Genomic DNA, 20,471 nt, shown 5'->3' on the forward strand with positions numbered 1-20,471 from the left:
TGAAACAAATTGTGAATCTGCTACCTGATCAAAGAATATTGCAAAAGGCGTCAATTAGGAGCAAGAAAGTAACGTTTTGCAGTGGGGGGGGGGGGGGGAAAGGAAGAGGACAAAAAGAAGATCACAGAAAAATGGGCAAGAAACAAACGTATTACCGCATATGTAACTTACGCAAACAATCGCAGCCGCTCAGCATTGAGATCAGCACCCTAACCTGTATTACCATTTAAAAGAAGCAGCACAGCATAGCGGAACAACAAGAAGTACACATACCAAATTGAGAAATAGTAGAAGGTATGCATTATAAGGTCCATACCTAGCCATCACTATAAACCACAAAGAAAGATGGTATATCTGATCAAGGACAAATAGCTCGATCTACTCATTCGAAGACTTGTAATATAAATTGGGCTTCTCGGAGTGATGGTGTTCCAACGGAGAAAATGCATTATATTTGCGGTATCCTTGAAGACGTCTTGGACAAGTAAAAATCCATGGAAAAGGTTTTTGGGCATCTAAATCCATGCTAAATTTTTGGCTCAATATAAGATACTAATTGGATTTTTCTTCGACTGAGATGAAATGTACAATGGAATTTTCATCCAAAATCCAATTAACAACAAAATCTGAATATATTGAGCCAAAAAATAACTTAACTAGAAACAAAAAATAATTAACCTATATGTTACACTATCTTAAATTCTTATTTGTCCAAAATCTTCAAGGTGAGCTCAATACCACAACCACATTACTTTCCTCCATGGAACATCATCATCAAGAAAAAAGCCTATCTATATAAAGAAGGGATCCAAACGGTAGCTTGAGCTATCAATTGCCATGGAAAAGGGGGGAATGCTTAAAGAAACAATTTACAGAAAAGACAAGTTTAGATGAGGATTAGTTTTGCTATAAAAAATTTACATAGAAGAGTATTTAGAATAGAAAGTCCTCGAAAAGAAGAGCTAAGACAAGAAAGATAACATAACCGGAATTGCTAAAGAGACAATGTTTTGACTCATTCAACCATACAAAAGAAGATTCAAGAAGGAGATTAATTTTTCTTGTTAGGAAAACGAAAGCTAAAAACATGTAGGTCATTGGGAGAAAAAGAGAGTGGGGAGCTTAAAGTATCCATTTAACTGACCATTGGTTCAGGACTTGCAGCTGATAAAGTATCCAACAGTGAATTCTGGGGTTCCATTTCTTCATGCCATAGAGGGAGGGTGTCCCCGGGATAGAACTTTCTAGTAACGCCATCTTTGTTGATCTGCAAACGAGGATTCACAACAATCAGGTTTATGCAAGACTAGGTACAGAATTTGCCTTAACTGCTGCACCAATACCATTTGATGGTTTGAGCCAATTAATTACTTCTCATGATATTGGCTAGTATATGAATTAACTGTATGTTACAACCTTGACATAAAGTCGGTGAAAATCTTGGTAACAAAATACTGAAGGTAAGGATATGATATTCATAAGCATGCTATGATTAGTTCCCAATTTAAGACGGGGTTGGATCACTAATACAAGAAGTAGTTCATAATGAGAAGCAACTCACAGTCACTGTGAGAACAACACCACCACTGGCACCATCCCGAGCAATGGCAAGAGAGACTGCCTTCACAACTAATTGCTGGAGAAACATCAAAGTAAACACAAAATTAAGCAATGTCTTATGTTCATATAGCTTGATCATAATGCAGAAAACCAACAGTGGAGGGTGTTCGCACCTGTTCCGATAATAATGCAGGACCCAACTTTTGACAATGTATTTCACATCCCTTCCCACGAAGGAAGAAGAAAAGAGAAACAGGCGGGTCTACAAAACTGCTCTATCACCCAGTATAATGTGCTTATGTATATCATCGTGTTAGGAAACTCTGATGAAAGCTGAATTGTGAAACATCATTGACATTGATACGTAATATACAAACCTCAGCTTCTTCTCGCGTCATCCCTTCCTTCCATGCTTGATCAAAGAAACCATACAGATAGGACGAGCCAGATCCTGAAATATAAAAGACTTGTCAAATGTACTTGCTTCTACGAATGGGTTAGAAATATTTCACCATGTTAACCATAAAACAGTGGCAGCAAGTCCAAGGCTTTACCCAAGGATAATTCAGCTCAATAATGTTTCTTGAGCTAAGACAAGAAAGATAACATAACCGAAATTGCTAAAGAGACAATGTTTTGACTCATTCAACCATACAAAAGATGTTTCAAGAAAGGAGATTAATTTTTCTTGTTAGGAAAACGAAAGCTAAAAACATGTAGGTCATTGGGAGAAAAAGAGAGTGGGGAGCTTAAAGTATCCATTTAACTGACCATTGGTTCAGCACTTGCAGCTGATAAAGTATCCAACAGTGAATTCTGGGGTTCCATTTCTTCATGCCATAGAGGGAGGCTGTCCACGGGATAGAATTTTCTAGTAACGCCGTCTTTGTTGATCTGCAAACGAGGATTCACAACAATCAGGTTTATGCAAGACTAGGTACAGAATTTTCCTTAACTGCTGCACCAATACCATTTGATGGTTTGAACCAATTAATTACTTCTCATGATATTGGCTAGTATATGAATTAACTGTATGTTACAACCTTGACATAGAGTTGGTGAAAATCTTGGTAACAAAATACTGAAGGTAAGGATATGATATTCATAAGCATGCTATGATTAGTTCCCAATTTAAGACGGGGTTGGATCACTAATACAAGAAGTAGTTCATAATGAGAAGCAACTCACAGTCACTGTGAGAACAACACCACCACTGGCACCATCCCGAGCAATGGCAAGAGAGACTTCCTTCACAACTAATTGCTGGAGAAACATCAAAGTAAACACAAAATTAAGCAATGTCTTATATTCATATAGCGTGATCATAATGCAGAAAACCAACAGTGGAGGGTGTTCGCTACTGTTCCGATAATAATGCAGTCACTGTAAGGTCACATGAGAACAGTAAGGCAACTAACAATGAAGGATCATGCTACTTCATAGAGTGAATATTAAGCAGACTTACGTGTGTTGGTGGAGAAAGTAACGTACATAATCTGAAACAAATTGTGAATCTGCTACCTGATCAAAGAATATTGCAAAAGGCGTCAATTAGGAGCAAGAAAGTAACGTTTTTCAGTGGGGGGGCGGAAAAAGGAAGAGGACAAAAAGAAGATCACACAAAAATGGGCAAGAAACAAACGTAGTACTGCATATGTAACTTACGCAAACAATCGCAGCCGCTCAAGCATTGAGATCGGCACCCTAACCTGTATTACCATTTAAAAGAAGCAGCACAGGATAGCGGAACAACAAGAAGTACACATACCAAATTGAGAAATAGTAGAAGGTATGCATTATAAGGTCCATACCTAGCCATCACTATAAACCACAAAGAAAGATGGTATATCTGATCAAGGACAAATAGCTCGATCTACTCATTCGAAGACTTGTAATATAAATTGGGCTTCTCGGAGTGATGGTGTTCCAACGGAGAAAATGCATTATATTTGCGGTATCCTTGAAGACGTCTTGGACAAGTAAAAATCCATGGAAAAGGTTTTTGGGCATCTAAATCCATGCTAAATGTTTGGCTCAATATAAGATACTAATTGGATTTTTCTTCGACTGAGATGAAATGTACAATGGAATTTTCATCCAAAATCCAATTAACAACAAAATCTGAATATATTGAGCCAAAAAATAACTTAACTAGAAACAAAAAATAATTAACCTATATGTTACACTATCTTAAATTCTTATTTGTCCAAAATCTTCAAGGTGAGCTCAATACCACAACCACATTACTTTCCTCCATGGAACATCATCATCAAGAAAAAAGCCTATCTATATAAAGAAGGGCTCCAAACGGTAGCTTGAGCTATCAATCGCCATGGAAAAGGGGGGAATGCTTAAAGAAACAATTTACAGAAAAGACAAGTTTAGATGAGGATTAGTTTTGCTATAAAAAATTTACATGGAAGAGTATTTAGAATAGAAAGTCCTCGAAAAGAAGAGCTAAGACAAGAAAGATAACATAACCGGAATTGCTAAAGAGACAATGTTTTGACTCATTCAACCATACAAAAGAAGATTCAAGAAGGAGATTAATTTTTCTTGTTAGGAAAACGAAAGCGAAAAACATGTAGGTCATTGGGAGAAAAAGAGAGTGGGGAGCATAAAGTATCCATTTAACTGACCATTGGTTCAGGACTTGAAGCTGATAAAGTATCCAACAGTGAATTCTGGGGTTCCATTTCTTCATGCCATAGAGGGAGGGTGTCCCCGGGATAGAACTTTCTAGTAACGCCATCTTTGTTGATCTGCAAACGAGGATTCACAACAATCAGGTTTATGCAAGACTAGGTACAGAATTTGCCTTAACTGCTGCACCAATACCATTGGATGGTTTGAGCCAATTAATTACTTCTCATGATATTGGCTAGTATATGAATTAACTGTATGTTACAACCTTGACATAGGGTCGGTGAAAATCTTGGTAACAAAATACTGAAGGTAAGGATATGATATTCATAAGCATGTATGATTAGTTCCCAATTTAAGACGGGGTTGGATCACTAATACAAGAAGTAGTTCATAATGAGAAGCAACTCACTGTCAATGTCCGAACAACACCACCACTAGCACCATCCCGAGCAATGGCAAGAGAGACTGCCTTCACAACTAATTGCTGGAGAAACATCAAAGTAAACACAAAATTAAGCAATGTCTTATGTTCATATAGCTTGATCATAATGCAGAAAACCAACAGTGGAGGGTGTTCGCTCCTGTTCCGATAATAATGCAGGACCCAACTTTTGACAATGTATTTCACATCCCTTCCCACGAAGGAAGAAGAAAAGAGAAACAGGCGGGTCTACAAAACTGCTCTATCACCCAGTATAATGTGCTTATGTATATCATCGTGTTAGGAAACTCTGATGAAAGCTGAATTGTGTAACTTCATTGACATTGATACGTACTATACAAACCTCAGCTTCTTCTCGCGTCATCCCTTCCTTCCATGCTTGATCAAAGAAACCATACAGATAGGACGAGCCAGATCCTGAAATATAAAAGACTTGTCAAATGTACTTGCTTCTACGAATGGGTTAGAAATATTTCACCATGTTAACCATAAAACAGAAGCAGCAAGTCCAAGGCTTTACCCAAGGATAATTCAGCTCAATAAGGTTTCTTGAGCTAAGACAAGAAAGATAACATAACCGGAATTGCTAAAGAGACAATGTTTTGACTCATTCAACCATACAAAAGATGTTTCAAGAAAGGAGATTAATTTTTCTTGTTAGGAAAACGAAAGCTAAAAACATGTAGGTCATTGGGAGAAAAAGAGAGTGGGGAGCTTAAAGTATCCATTTAACTGACCATTGGTTCAGGACTTGCAGCTGATAAAGTATCCAACAGTGAATTCTGGGGTTCCATTTCTTCATGCCATAGAGGGAGGGTGTCCCCGGGATAGAACTTTCTAGTAACGCCATCTTTGTTGATCTGCAAACGAGGATTCACAACAATCAGGTTTATGCAAGACTAGGTACAGAATTTTCCTTAACTGCTGCACCAATACCATTTGATGGTTTGAGCCAATTAATTACTTCTCATGATATTGGCTAGTATATGAATTAACTGTATGTTACAACCTTGACATAGAGTTGGTGAAAATCTTGGTAACAAAATACTGAAGGTAAGGATATGATATTCATAAGCATGCTATGATTAGTTCCCAATTTAAGACGGGGTTGGATCACTAATACAAGAAGTAGTTCATAATGAGAAGCAACTCACAGTCACTGTCCGAACAACACCACTACTGGCACCATCCCGAGCAATGGCAAGAGAGACTGCCTTCACAACTAATTGCTGGAGAAACATCAAAGTAAACACAAAATTAAGCAATGTCTTATGTTCATATCGCTTGATCATAATGCAGAAAACCAACAGTGGAGGGTGTTCCCTCCTGTTCCGATAATAATGCAGGACCCAACTTTTGACAATGTATTTCACATCCCTTCCCACGAAGGAAGAAGAAAAGAGAAACAGGCGGGTCTATAAAACTGCTCTATCACCCAGTATAATGTGCTTATGTATATCATCGTGTTAGGAAACTCTAATGAAAGCTGAATTGTGTAACTTCATTGACATTGATACGTAATATACAAACCTCAGCTTCTTCTCGCGTCATCCCTTCCTTCCATGCTTGATCAAAGAAACCATACAGATAGGACAAGCCAGATCCTGAAATATAAAAGACTTGTCAAATGTACATGCTTCTACGAATGGGTTAGAAATATTTCACCATGTTAACCATAAAACAGTGGCAGCAAGTCCAAAGCTTTACCCAAGGATAATTCAGCTCAATAATGTTTCTTGAGCTAAGACAAGAAAGATAACATAACCGAAATTGCTAAAGAGACAATGTTTTGACTCATTCAACCATACAAAAGATGTTTCAAGAAAGGAGATTAATTTTTCTTGTTAGGAAAACGAAAGCTAAAAACATGTAGGTCATTGGGAGAAAAAGAGAGTGGGGAGCTTAAAGTATCCATTTAACTGACCATTGGTTCAGCACTTGCAGCTGATAAAGTATCCAACAGTGAATTCTGGGGTTCCATTTCTTCATGCCATAGAGGGAGGCTGTCCACGGGATAGAATTTTCTAGTAACGCCGTCTTTGTTGATCTGCAAACGAGGATTCACAACAATCAGGTTTATGCAAGACTAGGTACAGAATTTTCCTTAACTGCTGCACCAATACCATTTGATGGTTTGAGCCAATTAATTACTTCTCATGATATTGGCTAGTATATGAATTAACTGTATGTTACAACCTTGACATAGGGTCGGTGAAAATCTTGGTAACAAAATACTGAAGGTAAGGATATGATATTCATAAGCATGTATGATTAGTTCCCAATTTAAGACGGGGTTGGATCACTAATACAAGAAGTAGTTCATAATGAGAAGCAACTCACAGTCACTGTCCGAACAACACCACCACTAGCACCATCCCGAGCAATGGCAAGAGAGACTGCCTTCACAACTAATTGCTGGAGAAACATCAAAGTAAACACAAAATTAAGCAATGTCTTATGTTCATATCGCTTGATCATAATGCAGAAAACCAACAGTGGAGGGTGTTCGCTCCTGTTCCGATAATAATGCAGGACCCAACTTTTGACAATGTATTTCACATCCCTTCCCACGAAGGAAGAAGAAAAGAGAAACAGGCGGGTCTATAAAACTGCTCTATCACCCAGTATAATGTGCTTATGTATATCATCGTGTTAGGAAACTCTAATGAAAGCTGAATTGTGTAACTTCATTGACATTGATACGTAATATACAAACCTCAGCTTCTTCTCGCGTCATCCCTTCCTTCCATGCTTGATCAAAGAAACCATACAGATAGGACAAGCCAGATCCTGAAATATAAAAGACTTGTCAAATGTACATGCTTCTACGAATGGGTTAGAAATATTTCACCATGTTAACCATAAAACAGTGGCAGCAAGTCCAAAGCTTTACCCAAGGATAATTCAGCTCAATAATGTTTCTTGAGCTAAGACAAGAAAGATAACATAACCGGAATTGCTAAAGAGACAATGTTTTGACTCATTCAACCATACAAAAGAAGATTCAAGAAGGAGATTAATTTTTCTTGTTAGGAAAACGAAAGCGAAAAACATGTAGGTCATTGGGAGAAAAAGAGAGTGGGGAGCATAAAGTATCCATTTAACTGTCCATTGGTTCAGGACTTGAAGCTGATAAAGTATCCAACAGTGAATTCTGGGGTTCCATTTCTTCATGCCATAGAGGGAGGGTGTGCCCGGGATAGAACTTTCTAGTAACGCCATCTTTGTTGATCTGCAAACGAGGATTCACAACAATCAGGTTTATGCAAGACTAGGTACAGAATTTGCCTTAACTGCTGCACCAATACCATTGGATGGTTTGAGCCAATTAATTACTTCTCATGATATTGGCTAGTATATGAATTAACTGTATGTTACAACCTTGACATAGGGTCGGTGAAAATCTTGGTAACAAAATACTGAAGGTAAGGATATGATATTCATAAGCATGTATGATTAGTTCCCAATTTAAGACGGGGTTGGATCACTAATACAAGAAGTAGTTCATAATGAGAAGCAACTCACAGTCACTGTCCGAACAACACCACCACTAGCACCATCCCGAGCAATGGCAAGAGAGACTGCCTTCACAACTAATTGCTGGAGAAACATCAAAGTAAACACAAAATTAAGCAATGTCTTATGTTCATATCGCTTGATCATAATGCAGAAAACCAACAGTGGAGGGTGTTCGCTCCTGTTCCGATAATAATGCAGGACCCAACTTTTGACAATGTATTTAACATCCCTTCCCACGAAGGAAGAAGAAAAGAGAAACAGGCGGGTCTACAAAACTGCTCTATCACCCAGTATAATGTGCTTATGTATATCATCGTGTTAGGAAACTCTGATGAAAGCTGAATTGTGTAACTTCATTGACATTGATACGTACTATACAAACCTCAGCTTCTTCTCGCGTCATCCCTTCCTTCCATGCTTGATCAAAGAAACCATACAGATAGGACGAGCCAGATCCTGAAATATAAAAGACTTGTCAAATGTACTTGCTTCTACGAATGGGTTAGAAATATTTCACCATGTTAACCATAAAACAGTAGCAGCAAGTCCAAGGCTTTACCCAAGGATAATTCAGCTCAATAAGGTTTCTTGAGCTAAGACAAGAAAGATAACATAACCGGAATTGCTAAAGAGACAATGTTTTGACTCATTCAACCATACAAAAGATGTTTCAAGAAAGGAGATTAATTTTTCTTGTTAGGAAAACGAAAGCTAAAAACATGTAGGTCATTGGGAGAAAAAGAGAGTGGGGAGCTTAAAGTATCCATTTAACTGACCATTGGTTCAGGACTTGCAGCTGATAAAGTATCCAACAGTGAATTCTGGGGTTCCATTTCTTCATGCCATAGAGGGAGGGTGTCCCCGGGATAGAACTTTCTAGTAACGCCATCTTTGTTGATCTGCAAACGAGGATTCACAACAATCAGGTTTATGCAAGACTAGGTACAGAATTTTCCTTAACTGCTGCACCAATACCATTTGATGGTTTGAGCCAATTAATTACTTCTCATGATATTGGCTAGTATATGAATTAACTGTATGTTACAACCTTGACATAGAGTTGGTGAAAATCTTGGTAACAAAATACTGAAGGTAAGGATATGATATTCATAAGCATGCTATGATTAGTTCCCAATTTAAGACGGGGTTGGATCACTAATACAAGAAGTAGTTCATAATGAGAAGCAACTCACAGTCACTGTCCGAACAACACCACCATTGGCACCATCCCGAGCAATGGCAAGAGAGACTGCCTTCACAACTAATTGCTGGAGAAACATCAAAGTAAACACAAAATTAAGCAATGTCTTATATTCATATAGCGTGATCATAATGCCGAAAACCAACAGTGGAGGGTGTTCGCTCCTGTTCCGATAATAATGAAGTCACTGTAAGGTCGCATGAGAACAGTAAGGCAACTAACAATGAAGGATCATGCTACTTCATAGTGTGAATATTAAGCAGACTTACGTGTGTTGGTGGAGAAAGTAACGTACATAACCTGAAACAAATTGTGAATCTGCTACCTGATCAAAGAATAATGCAAAAGGCGTCAATTAGGAGCAAGAAAGAAGTTCATAATGAGAAGCAACTCACAGTCAATGTCCGAACATCACCACCACTGGCACCATCCCGAGCAATGGCAAGAGAGACTGCCTTCACAACTAATTGCTGGAGACAAAATTAAGCAATGTCTTATATTCATATAGCGTGATCATAATGCAGAAACCAACAGTGGAGGGTGTTCGCTCCTGTTCCGATAATAATGCAGGACCCAACTTTTGACAATGTATTTCACATCCCTTCCCACGAAGGAAGAAGAAAAGAGAAACAGGCGGGTCTATAAAACTGCTCTATCACCCAGTATAATGTGCTTATGTATATCATCGTGTTAGGAAACTCTAATGAAAGCTGAATTGTGTAACTTCATTGACATTGATACGTAATATACAAACCTCAGCTTCTTCTCGCGTCATCCCTTCCTTCCATGCTTGATCAAAGAAACCATACAGATAGGACAAGCCAGATCCTGAAATATAAAAGACTTGTCAAATGTACATGCTTCTACGAATGGGTTAGAAATATTTCACCATGTTAACCATAAAACAGTGGCAGCAAGTCCAAAGCTTTACCCAAGGATAATTCAGCTCAATAATGTTTCTTGAGCTAAGACAAGAAAGATAACATAACCGGAATTGCTAAAGAGACAATGTTTTGACTCATTCAACCATACAAAAGAAGATTCAAGAAGGAGATTAATTTTTCTTGTTAGGAAAACGAAAGCGAAAAACATGTAGGTCATTGGGAGAAAAAGAGAGTGGGGAGCATAAAGTATCCATTTAACTGACCATTGGTTCAGGACTTGAAGCTGATAAAGTATCCAACAGTGAATTCTGGGGTTCCATTTCTTCATGCCATAGAGGGAGGGTGTGCCCGGGATAGAACTTTCTAGTAACGCCATCTTTGTTGATCTGCAAACGAGGATTCACAACAATCAGGTTTATGCAAGACTAGGTACAGAATTTGCCTTAACTGCTGCACCAATACCATTGGATGGTTTGAGCCAATTAATTACTTCTCATGATATTGGCTAGTATATGAATTAACTGTATGTTACAACCTTGACATAGGGTCGGTGAAAATCTTGGTAACAAAATACTGAAGGTAAGGATATGATATTCATAAGCATGTATGATTAGTTCCCAATTTAAGACGGGGTTGGATCACTAATACAAGAAGTAGTTCATAATGAGAAGCAACTCACTGTCAATGTCCGAACAACACCACCACTAGCACCATCCCGAGCAATGGCAAGAGAGACTGCCTTCACAACTAATTGCTGGAGAAACATCAAAGTAAACACAAAATTAAGCAATGTCTTATGTTCATATAGCTTGATCATAATGCAGAAAACCAACAGTGGAGGGTGTTCGCTCCTGTTCCGATAATAATGCAGGACCCAACTTTTGACAATGTATTTCACATCCCTTCCCACGAAGGAAGAAGAAAAGAGAAACAGGCGGGTCTACAAAACTGCTCTATCACCCAGTATAATGTGCTTATGTATATCATCGTGTTAGGAAACTCTGATGAAAGCTGAATTGTGTAACTTCATTGACATTGATACGTACTATACAAACCTCAGCTTCTTCTCGCGTCATCCCTTCCTTCCATGCTTGATCAAAGAAACCATACAGATAGGACGAGCCAGATCCTGAAATATAAAAGACTTGTCAAATGTACTTGCTTCTACGAATGGGTTAGAAATATTTCACCATGTTAACCATAAAACAGAAGCAGCAAGTCCAAGGCTTTACCCAAGGATAATTCAGCTCAATAAGGTTTCTTGAGCTAAGACAAGAAAGATAACATAACCGGAATTGCTAAAGAGACAATGTTTTGACTCATTCAACCATACAAAAGATGTTTCAAGAAAGGAGATTAATTTTTCTTGTTAGGAAAACGAAAGCTAAAAACATGTAGGTCATTGGGAGAAAAAGAGAGTGGGGAGCTTAAAGTATCCATTTAACTGACCATTGGTTCAGGACTTGCAGCTGATAAAGTATCCAACAGTGAATTCTGGGGTTCCATTTCTTCATGCCATAGAGGGAGGGTGTCCCCGGGATAGAACTTTCTAGTAACGCCATCTTTGTTGATCTGCAAACGAGGATTCACAACAATCAGGTTTATGCAAGACTAGGTACAGAATTTTCCTTAACTGCTGCACCAATACCATTTGATGGTTTGAGCCAATTAATTACTTCTCATGATATTGGCTAGTATATGAATTAACTGTATGTTACAACCTTGACATAGAGTTGGTGAAAATCTTGGTAACAAAATACTGAAGGTAAGGATATGATATTCATAAGCATGCTATGATTAGTTCCCAATTTAAGACGGGGTTGGATCACTAATACAAGAAGTAGTTCATAATGAGAAGCAACTCACAGTCACTGTCCGAACAACACCACTACTGGCACCATCCCGAGCAATGGCAAGAGAGACTGCCTTCACAACTAATTGCTGGAGAAACATCAAAGTAAACACAAAATTAAGCAATGTCTTATGTTCATATCGCTTGATCATAATGCAGAAAACCAACAGTGGAGGGTGTTCCCTCCTGTTCCGATAATAATGCAGGACCCAACTTTTGACAATGTATTTCACATCCCTTCCCACGAAGGAAGAAGAAAAGAGAAACAGGCGGGTCTATAAAACTGCTCTATCACCCAGTATAATGTGCTTATGTATATCATCGTGTTAGGAAACTCTAATGAAAGCTGAATTGTGTAACTTCATTGACATTGATACGTAATATACAAACCTCAGCTTCTTCTCGCGTCATCCCTTCCTTCCATGCTTGATCAAAGAAACCATACAGATAGGACAAGCCAGATCCTGAAATATAAAAGACTTGTCAAATGTACATGCTTCTACGAATGGGTTAGAAATATTTCACCATGTTAACCATAAAACAGTGGCAGCAAGTCCAAAGCTTTACCCAAGGATAATTCAGCTCAATAATGTTTCTTGAGCTAAGACAAGAAAGATAACATAACCGAAATTGCTAAAGAGACAATGTTTTGACTCATTCAACCATACAAAAGATGTTTCAAGAAAGGAGATTAATTTTTCTTGTTAGGAAAACGAAAGCTAAAAACATGTAGGTCATTGGGAGAAAAAGAGAGTGGGGAGCTTAAAGTATCCATTTAACTGACCATTGGTTCAGCACTTGCAGCTGATAAAGTATCCAACAGTGAATTCTGGGGTTCCATTTCTTCATGCCATAGAGGGAGGCTGTCCACGGGATAGAATTTTCTAGTAACGCCGTCTTTGTTGATCTGCAAACGAGGATTCACAACAATCAGGTTTATGCAAGACTAGGTACAGAATTTTCCTTAACTGCTGCACCAATACCATTTGATGGTTTGAGCCAATTAATTACTTCTCATGATATTGGCTAGTATATGAATTAACTGTATGTTACAACCTTGACATAGGGTCGGTGAAAATCTTGGTAACAAAATACTGAAGGTAAGGATATGATATTCATAAGCATGTATGATTAGTTCCCAATTTAAGACGGGGTTGGATCACTAATACAAGAAGTAGTTCATAATGAGAAGCAACTCACAGTCACTGTCCGAACAACACCACCACTAGCACCATCCCGAGCAATGGCAAGAGAGACTGCCTTCACAACTAATTGCTGGAGAAACATCAAAGTAAACACAAAATTAAGCAATGTCTTATGTTCATATCGCTTGATCATAATGCAGAAAACCAACAGTGGAGGGTGTTCGCTCCTGTTCCGATAATAATGCAGGACCCAACTTTTGACAATGTATTTCACATCCCTTCCCACGAAGGAAGAAGAAAAGAGAAACAGGCGGGTCTATAAAACTGCTCTATCACCCAGTATAATGTGCTTATGTATATCATCGTGTTAGGAAACTCTAATGAAAGCTGAATTGTGTAACTTCATTGACATTGATACGTAATATACAAACCTCAGCTTCTTCTCGCGTCATCCCTTCCTTCCATGCTTGATCAAAGAAACCATACAGATAGGACAAGCCAGATCCTGAAATATAAAAGACTTGTCAAATGTACATGCTTCTACGAATGGGTTAGAAATATTTCACCATGTTAACCATAAAACAGTGGCAGCAAGTCCAAAGCTTTACCCAAGGATAATTCAGCTCAATAATGTTTCTTGAGCTAAGACAAGAAAGATAACATAACCGGAATTGCTAAAGAGACAATGTTTTGACTCATTCAACCATACAAAAGAAGATTCAAGAAGGAGATTAATTTTTCTTGTTAGGAAAACGAAAGCGAAAAACATGTAGGTCATTGGGAGAAAAAGAGAGTGGGGAGCATAAAGTATCCATTTAACTGTCCATTGGTTCAGGACTTGAAGCTGATAAAGTATCCAACAGTGAATTCTGGGGTTCCATTTCTTCATGCCATAGAGGGAGGGTGTGCCCGGGATAGAACTTTCTAGTAACGCCATCTTTGTTGATCTGCAAACGAGGATTCACAACAATCAGGTTTATGCAAGACTAGGTACAGAATTTGCCTTAACTGCTGCACCAATACCATTGGATGGTTTGAGCCAATTAATTACTTCTCATGATATTGGCTAGTATATGAATTAACTGTATGTTACAACCTTGACATAGGGTCGGTGAAAATCTTGGTAACAAAATACTGAAGGTAAGGATATGATATTCATAAGCATGTATGATTAGTTCCCAATTTAAGACGGGGTTGGATCACTAATACAAGAAGTAGTTCATAATGAGAAGCAACTCACAGTCACTGTCCGAACAACACCACCACTAGCACCATCCCGAGCAATGGCAAGAGAGACTGCCTTCACAACTAATTGCTGGAGAAACATCAAAGTAAACACAAAATTAAGCAATGTCTTATGTTCATATCGCTTGATCATAATGCAGAAAACCAACAGTGGAGGGTGTTCGCTCCTGTTCCGATAATAATGCAGGACCCAACTTTTGACAATGTATTTAACATCCCTTCCCACGAAGGAAGAAGAAAAGAGAAACAGGCGGGTCTACAAAACTGCTCTATCACCCAGTATAATGTGCTTATGTATATCATCGTGTTAGGAAACTCTGATGAAAGCTGAATTGTGTAACTTCATTGACATTGATACGTACTATACAAACCTCAGCTTCTTCTCGCGTCATCCCTTCCTTCCATGCTTGATCAAAGAAACCATACAGATAGGACGAGCCAGATCCTGAAATATAAAAGACTTGTCAAATGTACTTGCTTCTACGAATGGGTTAGAAATATTTCACCATGTTAACCATAAAACAGTAGCAGCAAGTCCAAGGCTTTACCCAAGGATAATTCAGCTCAATAAGGTTTCTTGAGCTAAGACAAGAAAGATAACATAACCGGAATTGCTAAAGAGACAATGTTTTGACTCATTCAACCATACAAAAGATGTTTCAAGAAAGGAGATTAATTTTTCTTGTTAGGAAAACGAAAGCTAAAAACATGTAGGTCATTGGGAGAAAAAGAGAGTGGGGAGCTTAAAGTATCCATTTAACTGACCATTGGTTCAGGACTTGCAGCTGATAAAGTATCCAACAGTGAATTCTGGGGTTCCATTTCTTCATGCCATAGAGGGAGGGTGTCCCCGGGATAGAACTTTCTAGTAACGCCATCTTTGTTGATCTGCAAACGAGGATTCACAACAATCAGGTTTATGCAAGACTAGGTACAGAATTTTCCTTAACTGCTGCACCAATACCATTTGATGGTTTGAGCCAATTAATTACTTCTCATGATATTGGCTAGTATATGAATTAACTGTATGTTACAACCTTGACATAGAGTTGGTGAAAATCTTGGTAACAAAATACTGAAGGTAAGGATATGATATTCATAAGCATGCTATGATTAGTTCCCAATTTAAGACGGGGTTGGATCACTAATACAAGAAGTAGTTCATAATGAGAAGCAACTCACAGTCACTGTCCGAACAACACCACCATTGGCACCATCCCGAGCAATGGCAAGAGAGACTGCCTTCACAACTAATTGCTGGAGAAACATCAAAGTAAACACAAAATTAAGCAATGTCTTATATTCATATAGCGTGATCATAATGCCGAAAACCAACAGTGGAGGGTGTTCGCTCCTGTTCCGATAATAATGAAGTCACTGTAAGGTCGCATGAGAACAGTAAGGCAACTAACAATGAAGGATCATGCTACTTCATAGTGTGAATATTAAGCAGACTTACGTGTGTTGGTGGAGAAAGTAACGTACATAACCTGAAACAAATTGTGAATCTGCTACCTGATCAAAGAATAATGCAAAAGGCGTCAATTAGGAGCAAGAAAGAAGTTCATAATGAGAAGCAACTCACAGTCAATGTCCGAACATCACCACCACTGGCACCATCCCGAGCAATGGCAAGAGAGACTGCCTTCACAACTAATTGCTGGAGACAAAATTAAGCAATGTCTTATATTCATATAGCGTGATCATAATGCAGAAACCAACAGTGGAGGGTGTTCGCTCCTGTTCCGATAATAATGCAGGACCCAACTTTTGACAATGTATTTCACATCCCTTCCCACGAAGGAAGAAGAAAAGAGAAACAGGCGGGTCTATAAAACTGCTCTATCACCCAGTATAATGTGCTTATGTATATCATCGTGTTAGGAAACTCTAATGAAAGCTGAATTGTGTAACTTCATTGACATTGATACGTAATATACAAACCTCAGCTTCTTCTCGCGTCATCCCTTCCTTCCATGCTTGATCAAAGAAACCATACAGATAGGACAAGCCAGATCCTGAAATATAAAAGACTTGTCAAATGTACATGCTTCTACGAATGGGTTAGAAATATTTCACCATGTTAACCATAAAACAGTGGCAGCAAGTCCAAAGCTTTACCCAAGGATAATTCAGCTCAATAATGTTTCTTGAGCTAAGACAAGAAAGATAACATAACCGGAATTGCTAAAGAGACAATGTTTTGACTCATTCAACCATACAAAAGAAGATTCAAGAAGGAGATTAATTTTTCTTGTTAGGAAAACGAAAGCGAAAAACATGTAGGTCATTGGGAGAAAAAGAGAGTGGGGAGCATAAAGTATCCATTTAACTGACCATTGGTTCAGGACTTGAAGCTGATAAAGTATCCAACAGTGAATTCTGGGGTTCCATTTCTTCATGCCATAGAGGGAGGGTGTGCCCGGGATAGAACTTTCTAGTAACGCCATCTTTGTTGATCTGCAAACGAGGATTCACAACAATCAGGTTTATGCAAGACTAGGTACAGAATTTGCCTTAACTGCTGCACCAATACCATTGGATGGTTTGAGCCAATTAATTACTTCTCATGATATTGGCTAGTATATGAATTAACTGTATGTTACAACCTTGACATAGGGTCGGTGAAAATCTTGGTAACAAAATACTGAAGGTAAGGATATGATATTCATAAGCATGTATGATTAGTTCCCAATTTAAGACGGGGTTGGATCACTAATACAAGAAGTAGTTCATAATGAGAAGCAACTCACAGTCACTGTCCGAACAACACCACCACTAGCACCATCCCGAGCAATGGCAAGAGAGACTGCCTTCACAACTAATTGCTGGAGAAACATCAAAGTAAACACAAAATTAAGCAATGTCTTATGTTCATATCGCTTGATCATAATGCAGAAAACCAACAGTGGAGGGTGTTCGCTCCTGTTCCGATAATAATGCAGGACCCAACTTTTGACAATGTATTTAACATCCCTTCCCACGAAGGAAGAAGAAAAGAGAAACAGGCGGGTCTACAAAACTGCTCTATCACCCAGTATAATGTGCTTATGTATATCATCGTGTTAGGAAACTCTGATGAAAGCTGAATTGTGTAACTTCATTGACATTGATACGTACTATACAAACCTCAGCTTCTTCTCGCGTCATCCCTTCCTTCCATGCTTGATCAAAGAAACCATACAGATAGGACGAGCCAGATCCTGAAATATAAAAGACTTGTCAAATGTACTTGCTTCTACGAATGGGTTAGAAATATTTCACCATGTTAACCATAAAACAGTAGCAGCAAGTCCAAGGCTTTACCCAAGGATAATTCAGCTCAATAAGGTTTCTTGAGCTAAGACAAGAAAGATAACATAACCGGAATTGCTAAAGAGACAATGTTTTGACTCATTCAACCATACAAAAGATGTTTCAAGAAAGGAGATTAATTTTTCTTGTTAGGAAAACGAAAGCTAAAAACATGTAGGTCATTGGGAGAAAAAGAGAGTGGGGAGCTTAAAGTATCCATTTAACTGACCATTGGTTCAGGACTTGCAGCTGATAAAGTATCCAACAGTGAATTCTGGGGTTCCATTTCTTCATGCCATAGAGGGAGGGTGTCCCCGGGATAGAACTTTCTAGTAACGCCATCTTTGTTGATCTGCAAACGAGGATTCACAACAATCAGGTTTATGCAAGACTAGGTACAGAATTTTCCTTAACTGCTGCACCAATACCATTTGATGGTTTGAGCCAATTAATTACTTCTCATGATATTGGCTAGTATATGAATTAACTGTATGTTACAACCTTGACATAGAGTTGGTGAAAATCTTGGTAACAAAATACTGAAGGTAAGGATATGATATTCATAAGCATGCTATGATTAGTTCCCAATTTAAGACGGGGTTGGATCACTAATACAAGAAGTAGTTCATAATGAGAAGCAACTCACAGTCACTGTCCGAACAACACCACCATTGGCACCATCCCGAGCAATGGCAAGAGAGACTGCCTTCACAACTAATTGCTGGAGAAACATCAAAGTAAACACAAAATTAAGCAATGTCTTATATTCATATAGCGTGATCATAATGCCGAAAACCAACAGTGGAGGGTGTTCGCTCCTGTTCCGATAATAATGAAGTCACTGTAAGGTCGCATGAGAACAGTAAGGCAACTAACAATGAAGGATCATGCTACTTCATAGTGTGAATATTAAGCAGACTTACGTGTGTTGGTGGAGAAAGTAACGTACATAATCTGAAACAAATTGTGAATCTGCTACCTGATCAAAGAATAATGCAAAAGGCGTCAATTAGGAGCAAGAAAGAAGTTCATAATGAGAAGCAACTCACAGTCAATGTCCGAACATCACCACCACTGGCACCATCTCGAGCAATGGCAAGAGAGACTGCCTTCACAACTAATTGCTGGAGACAAAATTAAGCAATGTCTTATATTCATATAGCGTGATCATAATGCAGAAACCAACAGTGGAGGGTGTTCGCTCCTGTTCCGATAATAATGCAGTCACTGTAAGGTCGCATGAGAACAGTAAGGCAACTAACAATGAAGGATCATGCTACTTCATAGAGTGAATATTAAGCAGACTTACGTGTGTTGGTGGAGAAAGTAACGTACATAATCTGTAACAAATTGTGAATCTGCTACCTGATCAAAGAATATTGCAAAAGGCGTCAAATAGGAGCAAGAAAGTAGTTCATAATGAGAAGCAACTCACAGTCACTGTCCGAACAACACCACCACTGGCACCATCCCGAGCAATGGCGAAAGAGACTGCCTTCACAATTAATTGCTGGAGAAACATCAAAGTAAACACAAAATTAAGCAATGTCTTATATTCATATAGCGTGATCATAATGCAGAAAACCAACAGTGGAGGGTGTTCGCTCCTGTTCCGATAATAATGCAGTCACTGTAAGGTTGCATGAGAAAAGTTAGGCAACTAACAATGAAGGATCATGCTACTTCATAGAGTGAATATTAAGCAGACTTACGTGTGTTGGTGGAGAAAGTAACGTACATAATCTGAAACAAATTGTGAATCTGCTACCTGATCAAAGAATATTGCAAAAGGCGTCAATTAGGAGCAAGAAAGTAGTTCATAATGAGAAGCAACTCACAGTCACTGTCCGACCAACACCACCACTGGCACTATCCCGAGCAATGGCAAGAGAGACTGCCTTCACATCTAATTGCTGGAGAAACATCAAAGTAAACACAAAATTAAGCAATGTCTTATGTTCATATCGCTTGATCATAATGCAGAAAACCAACAGTGGAGGGTGTTCCCTCCTGTTCCGATAATAATGCAGGACCCAACTTTTGACAATGTATTTCACATCCCTTCCCACGAAGGAAGAAGAAAAGAGAAACAGGCGGGTCTATAAAACTGCTCTATCACCCAGTATAATGTGCTTATGTATATCATCGTGTTAGGAAACTCTAATGAAAGCTGAATTGTGTAACTTCATTGACATTGATACGTAATATACAAACCTCAGTTTCTTCTCGCGTCATCCCTTCCTTCCATGCTTGATCAAAGAAACCATACAGATAGGACGAGCCAGATCCTGAAATATAAAAGACTTGTCAAATGTACTTGCTTCTACGAATGGGTTAGAAATATTTCACCATGTTAACCATAAAACAGTGGCAGCAAGTCCAAGGCTTTACCCAAGGATAATTCAGCTCAATAAGGTTTCTTGAGCTAAGACAAGAAAGATAACATAACCGGAATTGCTAAAGAGACAATGTTTTGACTCATTCAACCATACAAAAGATGTTTCAAGAAAGGAGATTAATTTTTCTTGTTAGGAAAACGAAAGCTAAAAACATGTAGGTCATTGGAGAAAAAGAGAGTGGGGAGCTTAAAGTATCCATTTAACTGACCATTGGTTCAGGACTTGCAGCTGATAAAGTATCCAACAGTGAATTCTGGGGTTCCATTTCTTCATGCCATAGAGGG

The 20,471-nt window shown here is 38.5% G+C and overlaps 3 protein-coding genes and 1 long non-coding RNA gene across 4 annotated transcripts; all 4 read right to left on the reverse strand.

The window, feature by feature from the left end:
• Positions 1–6,178: 6,178 nt before the first annotated feature.
• LOC148788195 (uncharacterized) lies at positions 6,179–9,000 on the reverse strand. The gene is made up of 7 exons (XM_088880378.1): positions 8,944–9,000; positions 8,174–8,248; positions 7,754–7,880; positions 7,365–7,438; positions 6,989–7,063; positions 6,573–6,695; positions 6,179–6,252 (listed from the first exon to the last, which is right to left on the reverse strand). Exons 1-7 carry the CDS (start codon positions 8,998–9,000, stop codon positions 6,196–6,198), a joined length of 588 nt encoding a protein of 195 aa, XP_088736504.1. The 3' UTR covers positions 6,179–6,195.
• Positions 9,001–12,494: 3,494 nt separating this feature from the next.
• On the reverse strand, positions 12,495–15,316 carry LOC148788196 (uncharacterized). Its single transcript, XM_088880379.1, has 7 exons — positions 15,260–15,316; positions 14,490–14,564; positions 14,070–14,196; positions 13,681–13,754; positions 13,305–13,379; positions 12,889–13,011; positions 12,495–12,568 (listed from the first exon to the last, which is right to left on the reverse strand). The coding sequence occupies exons 1-7, from the start codon at positions 15,314–15,316 to the stop codon at positions 12,512–12,514; spliced, it is 588 nt and encodes a 195-aa protein (XP_088736505.1). The 3' UTR covers positions 12,495–12,511.
• Positions 15,317–16,424: 1,108 nt separating this feature from the next.
• LOC105180315 (proteasome subunit beta type-6-like) lies at positions 16,425–18,074 on the reverse strand. The gene is made up of 4 exons (XM_088880381.1): positions 18,018–18,074; positions 17,248–17,322; positions 16,832–16,954; positions 16,425–16,512 (listed from the first exon to the last, which is right to left on the reverse strand). The coding sequence occupies exons 1-4, from the start codon at positions 18,072–18,074 to the stop codon at positions 16,456–16,458; spliced, it is 312 nt and encodes a 103-aa protein (XP_088736507.1). The 3' UTR covers positions 16,425–16,455.
• Positions 18,075–18,717: 643 nt separating this feature from the next.
• On the reverse strand, positions 18,718–20,077 carry LOC148788197 (uncharacterized). Its single transcript, XR_016065611.1, has 3 exons — positions 20,003–20,077; positions 19,098–19,701; positions 18,718–19,015 (listed from the first exon to the last, which is right to left on the reverse strand). It is a non-coding gene; the product is annotated as an uncharacterized LOC148788197 (long non-coding RNA).
• Between the last annotated feature and the right edge of the window lie 394 nt (positions 20,078–20,471).

This window comes from Sesamum indicum, linkage group LG5, assembly GCF_026168435.1.
Source record: "Sesamum indicum cultivar Baizhima isolate 11 linkage group LG5, ASM2616843v1, whole genome shotgun sequence".
In the NCBI taxonomy this organism is placed as follows: Eukaryota; Viridiplantae; Streptophyta; class Magnoliopsida; order Lamiales; family Pedaliaceae; genus Sesamum; species Sesamum indicum.